The sequence below is a fragment of the Arachis hypogaea genome, chromosome 9 (genome assembly GCF_003086295.3).
Source record: "Arachis hypogaea cultivar Tifrunner chromosome 9, arahy.Tifrunner.gnm2.J5K5, whole genome shotgun sequence".
NCBI classification, from domain to species: Eukaryota; Viridiplantae; Streptophyta; class Magnoliopsida; order Fabales; family Fabaceae; genus Arachis; species Arachis hypogaea.
Window position 1 is genome coordinate 107,983,362 of NC_092044.1, and position 13,910 is coordinate 107,997,271.

Below are 13,910 nucleotides of genomic sequence, written 5' to 3' on the forward strand. Positions count from 1 at the left end.
CTCCATGAAATTAGAGAAGATCAAAGAGTCATGAGAGAGGAGCAACAAAGGCAAAGAAGAGACATTGAGGAGCTTAAGCACTCCATAAGATCTTCAAGAGGAAGAACAAGCCGCCATCACTAAGGTGGACCCGTTCTTTAATCTCCTTGTTCTTTAATTTCCTATTTTTCGAATTTTTATGCCTATGTTTGTATCTTATGATCATTAGTGTCTTAGTGTCTATGCCTTAAAGTTATGAATGTCCTATGAATCCATCACCTTTCTTAAATGAAAAATGTTCTTAATTGGAAAAGAGAAGAATTGCATGAATTTTGAATTTTATAACAGATTAATTATTTTGATGTGGTGGCAATACTTTAACTTCTGAATGTATGCTTGAACAATGCATATGTCTTTGGAAAAGGAGACATGTTACTGAGGATCTGAAAAATCATAAAAATGATTCTTGAAGCAAGAAAAAGCAGTGAATTCAAAAAAAAGAAGAAAAAGAAATAATAAAGTTGTCCAAGGCAAAAAGCTAAAAGCCCCGCTCATCTAATTAATACTGATCTTCATAGATGTTTTTGGAATTCATTGCATATTCTCTTCTTTTTATCTTATTTGATCTTCAGTTGCTTGGGGACAAGCAACAATTTAAGTTTGGTGTTGTGATGAGCGGATAATTTATACGCTTTTTGGCATTGTTTTTAGTATGTTTTAGTTAGTTTTTACTATATTTTTATTAGTTTTTAGTTAAAATTCACTTTTCTGGACTTTACTATGAGTTTGTGTGTGTTTCTGTGATTTCAGGTATTTTCTGGCTGAAATTGAGGGACCTGAGCAAAAATCTGATTCAGAGGCTGAAAAGGACTGTAGATGCTGTTGGATTCTGACCTCCCTGCACTCAAAGTGGATTTTCTGGAGCTACAGAAGCCCAATTGGCGCGCTCTCAACTGCGTTGGAAAGTAGACATCCTGGGCTTTCCAGCAATATATAATAGTCCATACTTTGCTCGAGATTTGATGGCCCAAACAGGCATTCCAAGTCAGCTCAAGAATTCTGGCGTAAAACGCCGGAACTGGCACAAGAATGGGAGTTAAACACCCAAACTGGCACAAAAGCTGGCGTTTAACTCCAAGAAGAGTCTCTACACGAAAATGCTTCAATGCTCAGCCCAAGCACACACCAAGTGGGCCCAGAAGTGGATTTTTATGTCATTTACTCATCTTTGTAAATCCTAAGCTACTAGTTCTCTACAAATAGGACCTTTTGCTATTCTATTAGACATCTTGGTAGCTATCTTTGAGTAGTCTTATGCTATCTTAGATCATGGGGGCTGGCCTCTCGGCCATTCCTAGACCTTATTCTTATGTATTTTCAACGGTGGAGTTTTTACACACCATAGATTAAGGTGTGGAGCTCTGCTGTACCTCGAGTATTAATGCAATTACTATTGTTCTTCTATTCAATTCAGCTTATTCTTGTTCTAAGATATCACTTGTTCCTCAACTTGATGAATGTGATGATCCGTGACACTCATCATCATTCTCACCTATGAACGTGTGCCTGACAACCACTTCCGTTCTACCTTAGATTGAGTGGATATCTCTTGGATTTCTTAACCGGAATCTTCGTGGTATAAGCTAGAATTGATGGCGGCATTCAAGAGAATCCGGAAGGTCTAAACCTTGTCTGTGGTATTCTGAGTAGGATTCAAGGATTGAATGACTGTGACGAGCTTCAAACTCGCGATTGTGGGGCGTTAGTGATAGACGCAAAAGAATCACTGGATTCTATTCCGACATGATCGAGAACCGACAGCTGAATAGCAGTGCTGTGACAGAGCGCGTTGAACATTTTCACTGAGAGGACGGGACTGTAGCCATTGACAACGGTGATGCCCAACATACAGCTTGCCATGGAAAGGAGTAAGAAGGATTGGATGAAAACAGTAGGAAAGCAGAGAGACGAAAGGGACAAAGCATCTCCATACGCTTATCTGAAATTCTCACCAATGAATTACATAAGTATCTCTATCTTTATTTTATGCTTTATTCATAAATCATTCATAACCATTTGAATCTGCCTGACTGAGATTTACAAGATGACCATAGCTTGCTTCATACCAACAATCTCCGTGGGATCAACCCTTACTCGCGTAAGGTTTATTACTTGGACGACCCAGTGCACTTGCTGGTTAGTTGTGCGAAGTTGTGATAAAGAGTTGAGATTGCAATTGTGCGCACCATGTTGATGGCGCCATTGATGATCACAATTTCGTACACCACTGCTCACAAGAGAAAAAAAATCTAACAAGGATGGTAGTTCTTCTCAAGTGCCAACTCCCTTTAAGGATAATGTATTGGAGGAGAACACACATTATATGCATGATCCAAATCATTCAAGTAACATTAGTAGCACTATGAAGCAAGCTTTTGAGTTCACTCCACTCTATACCAATGATCCAGCTCATTCTATTGAGTCTTTGATTCCAATCAAATTTATGATTTTTTCCAAAGATTCTAATGATCTAATGATCAGGTTGTTTATCTCTCTAACCATCCTATATCTCATGCTGCATTGAACCGCCTTACATTTTTTGAGTTTCTCCTAAATCCCCAGTAATCCCAGTCGTTCTTTGTACAATTTGTTGCTGTACTTGATGTCAACGATATCCGTTCTGCCTCACTGGTAAGTTTGCATGCATTTTGTAAATCAATATTTTTTTATCTCACTAAACAAGTTGTTTGGTTAACATGTAATATTCTTTTCATCATGCTTTACCTTTTGATTTTGCAAAGAACGCATTTCCTTCTCAATTTGATTATGTACGTTTACTTTGGAAGGATGGATATGCTTACAATATGGTGCTAACATGGTTTAAGGAGAAGGCTTATTATGAAGTTTTAATGACAAGGGCTTGGCGTGCATTCGTTAGGAACAACTTACCTAGTATAGGTAGTGAAGTTAGGTAGCGTTTGGTTACTGAGACATAGACATTGAGACATAGACACAGTGGTACACGGTGACACATGTCTGCTGTTTGGTTTGGTGAGACACAGATTTTCGAAGGACACGGGAGGACACGGATGGACACGGAGACACTAAATTTGTGTACCTCCAATTTGGTGAGACACTGAGACACAACTTGTGAGACACTAATTTTTTACTCTTTTACCCTTATTGAGTTTTTAAAATTTGTCTTCTTATTTTTCCAAATCTTTTTTTTCTCTTTCTCTTTTAGATTCTACAACTAAATTTACTTTTCTATTTTTTTCAAAAAAAAAATTTGTACATTTAATTTTTTTATTTATTTAAATTTTGATTAATCTTTGATAAATTCTGAACTTTAATTTTCTATTTTTTTTCAAGAATAATTATATATTTAATATTTAAATGATAATTTAAGATGGTATTAGAAGAAATAAAAAATTATTAGAAGAAATAAAAATTTAATGGTGATGGCATGCATTGTTTGGGATAATAGGTGTATTGTAATAGTGGTAAAACTTGTGGTTGAATGAAGGGTAATTCAGTCTTTTTTAAATATATGTGTCTTGTTTCTTATTTTTGCCAAACACAATACATAGACACAAATATTTTATGTCCATGTCTTTAATGTCTGTGTCTCTATGTCTATGTCTCATCAAATACATCAACCAAACGGAGCCTTATGTTCATTGTATCACCAGGGGATGAGAGAGTAATTTATACAGAGATTTTAAAAAATTAAATTAGTAATGAGCATTAAGTCTTTTATTTAATTCCTAGATAGGTCTGTTGTATTTATGTATGGCTTGCTGTATTTAGTTTATGGCAAGTGGTTTAATCATATACAATTTTTTTATTTTGATTAGATATTGCAAGTACCATGCTAAGATGTTCATGGTACCTTAATATCTAAATATTGCTTTATTTTGTTGTAATATACGACAGCTATCTATCTCAACTTATGAAACCACCAGTTTAGTATTTATGCTCATCTTCAGTATTTTATGAGTTAAGATTGTGTAATTTATATTTTTTATGATTAGTTTAGTTTTGAATCATCAAGTCCAGCTTGTCCAAAAATAATAGTATTTAATTAAAAAATGTTTCAGTTGCAGATTTTCTTTGATAATTTGTTGTCTTAATTTAGTTAATAAAGCTGTGTCTTTCTTAAATATTTTTTTATGAAACCACACCTTAATTTGTTTTCGGTTCCTAATATAATTCCTTATTTTTGTTGTATTTAAGTAATAAATAACTGCTACCATTTTTACTGTGTCATACTTTGCAACTGCATAGCTTTAATATTCCTATATATCTTACTACTCCTTTTTAATAATAATTTATTCAATTTGTATTTAAAGTTAATTCCAATACTCTAAGCACTGGGTTAATCACATTTATGTTTCTGTATTAACGAAGCCATCATGACTATGCTTTTTTATTTCTATGCACTAATGATTAGGTGTGTGTTTGGATTAAAGTTTGCAAATGAGAGTTTGTATAAAATTAAGTTTACAAACTTTATTTTGATAAAAAGTGTGTTGGTGTTAACGTGATTTATATTTGATAATTTTGTATCAAAATAGATTATAATAAAATGAATGTTGTTTGAATTACATTATTCAAAATTACGTTTAGACAAATTATTTAAAAGACATAAATTTATATCATTCAAAACTATATTATTAACAATAGTAAATAAAATATATACTAATTTAAGAACACAGAAAAAAATATACAAAGTCAAATAAAAAATAAAGTTCTATAAAAAATATGTATTAATAAAAATGATTAAAAAATTATATGAATAATGAATACTAAAAATTCTATTAAAATAATACAATAATATACATCAGTGGACATAAAAAAGGACTCTAAAAAAATATTCATACTATTAACAAGATAAATAAATAAAAATTGATAAAAAAAATCAAAATTTAACAAAGAATACTAACAATAATATTAAAAAATATTTATTTGTAAAGCATAGCCATGAGAAAAAAGAGTTTTATGTGCTCTTATTTAGTTTCACTTCATTAGCAAATACTCTGTTGCTTAGGCCGATGCAACGTCCTCATATTGGTGTTATTTTACTTCTTATTTTAATAAAATGATACACTAGATATCTCTTTTTTTAGCTCTATAGTCCAATAACATGTATATTTTCTTTTATTCACATTTCTTATGATTGTTGTTGATTTTAAGATTTTCATTTTATCTTCTTTAGTTATCTTCATGCTTAACTTTCCCAACTATATTGATATATAATGTTGAAGCTAGTTAAATTTATAATTCATAAGAGTTATTTGTGTTAATTTACTTCTTCATGCATAAATCTACATTTAATATCATTAGGAATGGAAGAAGGAGATTACCAGATATCACAAAAGCTTGCAAGGACAAATAAAATTTTTATAAGAAGGCAGAAGAGGAGTTCAAATGTGGTATTTCAAGGTCATATAATCTACATCGTATGAAATGTATCACAAAACTGCATAATAATTTTGATATTTTATATATTGTCCAAATAATATATCCATCGAATGCTATTTTTTAATGTGTAGAAGTTTCAGATAGAGGCATGTTACCATTCAAGAGACCTTCTGTTAATAGAAATGGATCTATGATATCCCAAAATGAAAACATTCTACAAATGAGTAATATATGTGCCAATGCATCAAGTTCAAATTTTCAGAATGCAACAACATCTCATAGTCTTGCGATTTCTGATCAATACTATAGAACACCATTATCTGATATATCTAATAGTCAACCTCTTTAAAATTTCATTTAAGTAGTTTTTAATTAAGGTCTCATTTTATTTTAGATCAAGTTTTTTATGAATTTAATTTTTATTACCTTTCCACATGTATACATTTTTCTAGCTCAACAAATTTATCTATCGAACAAGAGATTTGGTGTTCGAATTCATGAAAAGGAGAATACTATGTTGGACCAGATTATTGTTTCTAATGATAGATAAAAGACGAAGCTTATTTCAAATCCATCTAGCAGCGGTCCAGTTTCAGAGATATGTTGTTTTAAATCTTCCTCTAAATTTAAATTTGTTTTTTTTTGTTACATTTCATTCACAACACTATTGATTTATGATTCATATTTCTATTCATGCTTTAATTTATTAGGAACAAGCGTCCGTTGAACCCCTCGACAGAAACTTTGAACTCTGTTGCGCGTAGTATATGCAACATGTTTAATGAATCTCAATTAAACATTCATCATTCGTCATCTAATTCAGTAGATATTTCTTCTATTCAAGAATATTCTAAGGGTGAAGAATATGAAGGTCATACATTGTTTTTCTTTATTTTTTTATTTACTTATATGGTATTTCTTTTTGGACATTTTACATATTAGTGAAAATTCTTTTTTTATATGCAGTAATTGATGGTTATGATGATATTGTCTTAGATGAGGATTTTGCCATAGAATCAGAAAAGATAGATGTCAATAGTAAGTGGTGGTTTCATTAGTGGCATTTATTATTGTATTATATATTTCAATTTAATTTCGTTCTTATATAATTTAATCTATCTACCTATCTATTTGACAAACCATTTTTACCAACATTTTGAGCATGATGTTATTGTCGTGCATGAGGAACGTATGAAGCTTAACCCTTAAAATTTTTTAACAGTTATGCGTGGCACTTATTACATTTTTTTGTATTAATTTGTATTTTTTTGTGAAATTTCTATTCTATGTCGATGTAGAATACTAGAATGCTGGTAATCATATTTATGCATGTGTATTTTGCAATTCCAACATATGGGATAAAGAGAGGCTTAGTAGAACTAATGGCCATGCTACACCGTATTTTGGTCTCTGTTGTATGAATGAAAAGGTTGAATTACCTGTTCTAAAGTTAGCACTTGAGATTTTACAAGATTTTCACTTTAAGGATGATGACATGTCGCGATACTTTAAGAAGAACATTCGATTATTTAACTCTATATTTTCGTTCACATCTATGGCTGGTAGAATAAACAACAACATAAATAATGGAACTGCACCACCTACATTCTTATTAAGTGGTCAGAATTACCATTGCGTCGGGAGTTTACTCCCTTCAGCGAATAATAGCCTAAAGTTTGCACAGTTATATATTTATCATTCAAATAATGAAGTAGAAAATCGAATTAATGCTGTTCGGTAAGTTTGCTTTTTCATTTTATTTTAAATTAAAAGTTGGAGGTTTATGCCACAAACATTTTTGTTTTGGTTTGTTGTTAATGTTTTATCTTTGTTGCAAAATTTTTTAAACATGTAATCTGATTCTGCAATGGTCTTGAAAGGGTCATTGTTGCTGAGCTAAAGAGTATGCTTGATCTCCACAATCTCCCTTGGCCAGTACATTTCGATATGCTTAAGAACGATTTAAAGAATGCAATTCCCCTAACATAAAAATAAAGTTGATTAGGAGAAAAGATACTGATGGTAGTCGTTATAATCTGCCAACTGCATCCGAGGTTGCGATAATAGTCATCAGTGATATTGACGAGTCCTGATTGGATAGGGATATAATAATTGAGTCACGCTCTAGCCAACTTAAAAGAATTGATGTTCTTCACCCGCAGTACCTTGCATTGCAGTATCCTTTACTATTTCCATCTGCGGAAGACGGATACAGAATTGGAATTGAAACTTCCTATCAATATAATACTGATGGTTCGAAGAAGAGAAAAACTATCAGCATAAGGGAGTTTTTTTCATATCGGCTACAAATGCAGTTTCCCGATTATCATATTTTGTTGCATTCTGGTTGACTATTTCAACAATTCTTGGTGGATGCATATACGATGGTTGAGGCCGAACGATTGAACTTTATAAGATTTAACCAACCAAAGTTAAGAGTTGAAAGGTATAAAGTCCTTCATGAGTTTCTGGTAAGTGGAGAAGCTGATGTTGTTGCAACTGGCCAGTGTATTATTCTGCCAAGCACTTTTACTGGTGTTCCAAGATATATGTTTAATAATTAGAAGGATGCATTTGCTATTTGTAAGTATGCCGGATATCCTAACTTTTTTTATAACAATTACTAGCAACCCTGAATGAGATGAGGTCAAGAGATTGCTTTGTGGAACAGGATTATCACGTCAAGATCATCCTGATGTTGTTTCAAGGATATTCAAAATCAAGCTTAATAATCTAATCAGCAAATTTAAAAGTGGCATTCCTTTTGGCAAAATTGTTGGATGTAAGTATATTTTGTGTTTTATATGTTTTGGTTATTCATTAGGTAATATTCATGATTTTTGAATCTATAATATATTTTTCATATTTCTGTAGATGTTTGCACTGTTGAATTTTAGAAGAGGGGATTACCCGATGCACACATATTGTTATTCATGCATCCAACAAACAAGCCAAAGTCTCCATCAGATATTGAAAGGTTTATTTCTGCTAAGATATCTGATAGGCTCCGTACACCAAGGTTATATGCTGCCATAGAGAGATTCATGGTTCATGGGCCTTGTGGTCGACATAACGAAAATAGTCCGTGCATGGTAGATGGTTATTGTTCAAAATATTTTCCTAAGAAATTTTGGTCACATACTGTTATTGATGAAGCTAGATTTCCAAAGTACAAGAGACCAGACAATGGTCGCACGATAACTAAGAGGAATGTTACCAATGATAATTCCTTTATTGTTCCATACAATCCGTATTTGTTGTTGACATATGGCTGTCATATAAATGTCGAGCATACATGCCAAACTTCTGCCATCAAGTATCTATTTAAATATGTGCACAAGGGCAATGATTGAGTAACTGCTTCTTTCTATCAGTTTTCTGCTGACTCGTTGACTGGACAGGTTGTGGATGAGATATAAAATTATTATGATTGCCGTTATATATCATCATGTGAGGCAGCTTGGTGGCTATTTGGTTATGATATTCAGATGAAGGAACTTGTAGTTATTAGGTTACCCTTTCACCTTCCTAAAGAGCATGCTGTTATCTTTAGAGATAATGACAATATTCAAGATGTTCTCAATCGTGTAGATGGTAAGTTGACAAAATTATTAGCTTGGTTCCTTGCTAATAGTTTATATCTTTTTTCCAGATCGTTGACTTATAGTGAGTTCCTTAACAAGTTTGTATGGAAGGATGATGTTTGTATGTGGGTGCCACGAAAGCAAGGCTTTTCTATTGGTCGATTGACTCACGTCCCGCAGGGAAATGGTGAAGATTATTACTTGAGACTTTTGCTTAACATACAAAAAAGATGCACGAGCTTTGTTGACCTTAGAATTGTTCATGACGTTGTCTATGATACATTCAAGGAAGCATATTATGCACTAGGAATTCTCCAAGATGACAAGGAATTTGTTAATGCTATATTGGAAGAAAGTTCATAGGCATCAGGATCTTATATTCGTGACCTCTTTGTTATTCTTCTTCTATTAAATAACATTTCTTGTCCTAAATTGGTTTGGCAGTCATGTTACCAGCAATTATCTGAAGACATCCTATATATTCATAAAAGAAATCACCACTGTGAAGGTTGTTGTCATATTTCTCTCACTAAAAAGTGTATAATTATTTTTTTGCTCTTGAATTTCTTATTTCATTTTAAGTAACTTCCATTACTTAGTTGTTTTATTTGTTGTTCTTAGAGCTAGAATTATTAGATGAGCAGATATCGAGTTTAACATTGGTTAAGATTGAGGAAAGACTACAAGCAAATGGAAGATCTCTTAGAGAATTCTCTACATTGTCGTATCCCGATATGCAAAACATTGATGGTGTTGATGATCGATTCTTAATGGATGAGATGAATTTTGATAGGGAATTACTACATGAAGAGTTTAAGGATTCTTTGAAATCTATGACTCACGAACAGAGGAATGCATATGATCAGATATTGAATGTTGTCTCCATGGACCTTGGTGGATTTTACTTTGTTTACGGTTACGATGGTACTAGAAAGATTTTCCTTTATCGCACATTATCTGCATCATTAAGGTGTAATGGCAAAATTGTGCTAAATGTTGCATCAAGTGGTATTGCTTCACTATTACTCCCTAATGGACGCACTGCTCATTCTAGATTCAAGATTCCACTAAACATAAATGAGGATTTGGTTTGTAACATTAAAGAAGGTTCTTCCCTTGCTAAGCTTCTTGCTAGAGCCATTTGATTATATGGGATGAAGCTCCGATGCTTAACAAACACTATTACGAGGCTTTAGACAATTCATTGAAGGATATTCTTAGATTTGAGCAATCTTACAAACCTGACATGCCATTTGGAGGAAAGGTTGTTGTCCTAGGTGGTGACTTTAGGCAGATCCTTCCAGTCATACCTATAGGATCACGATAAGATATCATGGAATCTTCTATTAATTCATCATATCTATGAGATTACTGTAATGTACTAAAGCTAAGCAGGAATATGCGTTTATCTTCTTCATCATGTTCTCAAGACAATTGCGAAATTATGGATTTTGCTAATTGGCTTATTGATATTGGAGATGGACTGGCTGGTGATTCTATAGATGGTGAGTCTGAAGTTTTGATCCCGGATGAGATTCTCACTAATGATACTAACACTGGTTTTGAAGATTTGATACAGTTTGTCTATCCCATGTTGATATATAACCTGACCAACACAGATTATTTCAAGGAATGATCGATTCTTGCTCCCACTCTAGAAGTTCTTAACGAGGTGAATAACAGTATAATGAGTCTTTTACCTGGAAGTCAGAGGGTTTATCTTAGTTCTGACTCTTGTGTGTTGAAGAAGGTAACATGGAGTCTCAGTTAGACACCTTTTCACCTAATGTGTTGAACGCTATTAATTGTTCAGGATTACCTAATCACAAATATGCTTGAAAAAAGGTGTACCAGTCATGTTGCTAAAGAATATTGACCAATCCAATGGTTTGTGTAGTGGTACCAGATTGCAGGTACGTCGTTTAGGTAATCATGTAATTGAGTGCATTGTATTGATTGGAGACAAAGAAGGTAGAGTTGTGCTTATTCCACGCATGAACATGATACCAAACAATGACACTTTGCCTTTTAGATTCTAAAGGTGACCGTTTCTGTTAATTGTATATTTTGCAATGACCATAAGGCGTGGTTGGGTTGTATTTACCAAAACCCATATTTATTCATAACCAACTCTATGTTGTTCTATCTAGAGTGAAATAAAAAAATGTCTTAGAGTTCTAATTCAGAACAACGGTTCCATGCCTAGGGGTAGTTTGTATTTAGGGAAGTTGTTAACAATGTAACTTGAATGGTATATCATATTTTGGTTGCTTCATGCAACTATTTTAGTAAAAAGTGCTATATTTGATGCTGTAAAATAATTCACATTCCTCTACATTGTTTTCTTCTTCAGCTTCTTTTGTTGATCTATTCCTGTGCGTAGCACGGGTCCTTTCCTAGTTATTAATTCAAAAGGTTATTATTTCCACATTTGTTTTAACTTAAAATCAGAAGTATCCTAATTTTTTTATTTTTTTAAAAAAAACCTATTCAAGAAACAATATCATTTATTTATCACTAATTTTTATTATTAATTAATTAATGACTATACTTAAGTCATGTAATGCAAAAAATAAGAAAGAGATAAAAATAAATAATTAAAAGACCGAGGACATAAAAAAATCGTTGTTATTATGGGTGTTCATGGATCGGATTGTATCCGCAGATCCGCGGTATTTATCTGCATCTGATCCGATATTTGCGAATACGATCTGATTCGCACCTGTTAAGATGGATCACGGATTTCTGTGCTGTATCCGCATATCCGATCTGCGGATCCGCAGATCTGTACAAAATAATTAAAATATATATATATATATATATATATATATATATATATATATATATATATATATATATATATATATATATGTTAGTTACTTAGTTTTGAAGCCGCCTAACCTAACCCTAATCTCACTTTGCACTTCACCCTTCCTTTCTTTGTTCCTTCACGGCGCTGAAACAAAGTGAAACCCCAAATCCCTAGACTCCAATCTCACCCATTCACCCCCAATCTCTCAGACCATTCACCCCGCTGTTCACCCCAATCTGTCATACTCTCACATATTCTGCCGTTCACCCCCAATCTCTCAAACTCTCACCCATTCTGCTGTTCACCCAATGTCGTTAGTTTTGAGCGAGATTCTGAAGAAAATCGCAAGTATCTTTCGAGAATAGAAGTGTTCCTGCCTCTGCTGGTCGGTTTCCTCCTCAACGTTGATGGCGATGTTCAGATCCTTGAGCATGCTGTTATGGCGTTGAATCTTGAATCCGGTTTTGGATAAAATCGAAGATTGCGACGCCTTAAAAACCTTGATGCTCAAGAACCAGAGCAGCACTAGCAGCAGCTGCTTGGATTCTCTGGTTGAAAATCCCCAATTTATCACCCCTAATCTCTTCGCCGCGTTCAGGACTTTAGGTAATTTTCATGAGTAACCCGCTGAATTGAAATGCTCTCTTTCTCTATTCTGTATTTGGAGTTGATTTTTTTACTTTTTTTTCAATACACAATAGTAACCTGTTGTAATTACCCTTACTGTTATTGTGTTTTTTAAAGAATTATGCTCATGTTATTGTTTATTTGAATTATGTGAGATGTTGGTGTTCTATTTTATGTTTATATGATTTATGTAATTATGTGAGATATTGCTTGTAGGATTGTGTTGCTTGAAATGGCTGATAAGTAAGCATTTACAAACAATACAAGTGGATCTGAGGTAGGGAGCATTCCTACCCCACCAAATATTGCTGCATCGACACCTTCTGAGTCAGCAAGGAGAGGGGAATCAGTGACTAATCCAGCCTCAAGTGATGCTCCTACTGCTGGGACATAGACACAGATAGGCCATCCAGGTAAACGAAAGGCTAACAGGCCCCCTTTTATTGTTTGGGATCACTTTAAAAAAATGCTAAAGAAACTAAAGCTCAATGTAAACATTGCTTGAAATGGTTACAATGTCATAGTCATAGGGATGGCACCTCTAATATAAAAAAACACATTGGAACTTGTGCGAAGAACCCGGATAATCACGTTAATAGAAAAAAACCCTTGTGTTCACAAATTCTAATTTAGATGAGCCACCAACATTGAAGGCAATAGACTTTAACCAATAGCAGTGTAGGCTTTCACTTTGTAAGATGATAATAATTGATGAACTCCCATTTAAGTTTGTAGAAAATTCTGGATTTAAGGACTTTTGTGGTGAGATGAAACCTCAATTTAAAATCCCGAGTTGCCAGACAGTTGCTAGAGATTGTATGCAATTGTATGTAGAGGAAAAGACCAAACTTAAATCCCTTTTGGAGTTCAACCATCAGATGATTTTCCTAACCACTGACACTTGAACGTCTGTTCAAAACATGAACTATATGTGTGTAACTACTCATTACATTGATGATGGATGGACGTTGAATAAGAAAATATTATCCTTTAACTTGATTACTGATCATACTGGTATTACCATAGGAAAAGCATTAGAAAAGTACCTAAAAGATTGGGGTATTCGGAAGCTTTGTATTGTAACTGTAGATAATGCTAGTGCTAACTTTGTTACTGTGAATACTTTGGTTAAAATTATGCGAGAATGGAATGGTTGTACTATGTTGGGTGGGAATTTGTCCATTTGAGATGTGTTGCCCATATTTTGAACTTAATTGTTTGCGATGGTTTAAAAGATTTAAGCTCTTCTATTGCTAGGATAAGAACTTCTTGTAAGTTTGTGAAGTCCTCTCCATCTAGATTAGCAACCTTTAGGAGGTGCGCACTTGAGGCAAACATTACTAGTTGTCAAATGATTATTCTTGATGTGCCAACTAGGTGGAATTCTACCTATATGATGCTAAAAGTAGCTGAAAAGTTTCAAAAGGCATTTGCTCGTAGGGGTGTTCATGGATCGGATCGTATACGCAGATCCACGGTATTTA

At 33.5% G+C, this 13,910-nt stretch overlaps 1 protein-coding gene across 1 annotated transcript; it reads left to right on the forward strand.

The window, feature by feature from the left end:
- The first annotated feature begins 7,787 nt into the window (after nt 1–7,787).
- LOC112709468 (uncharacterized) lies at nt 7,788–10,132 on the forward strand. The gene is made up of 4 exons (XM_025761349.1): nt 7,788–7,874; nt 8,301–8,745; nt 8,863–9,342; nt 9,609–10,132. The coding sequence occupies exons 1-4, from the start codon at nt 7,788–7,790 to the stop codon at nt 10,130–10,132; spliced, it is 1,536 nt and encodes a 511-aa protein (XP_025617134.1).
- The last annotated feature ends 3,778 nt before the right edge of the window (nt 10,133–13,910 follow it).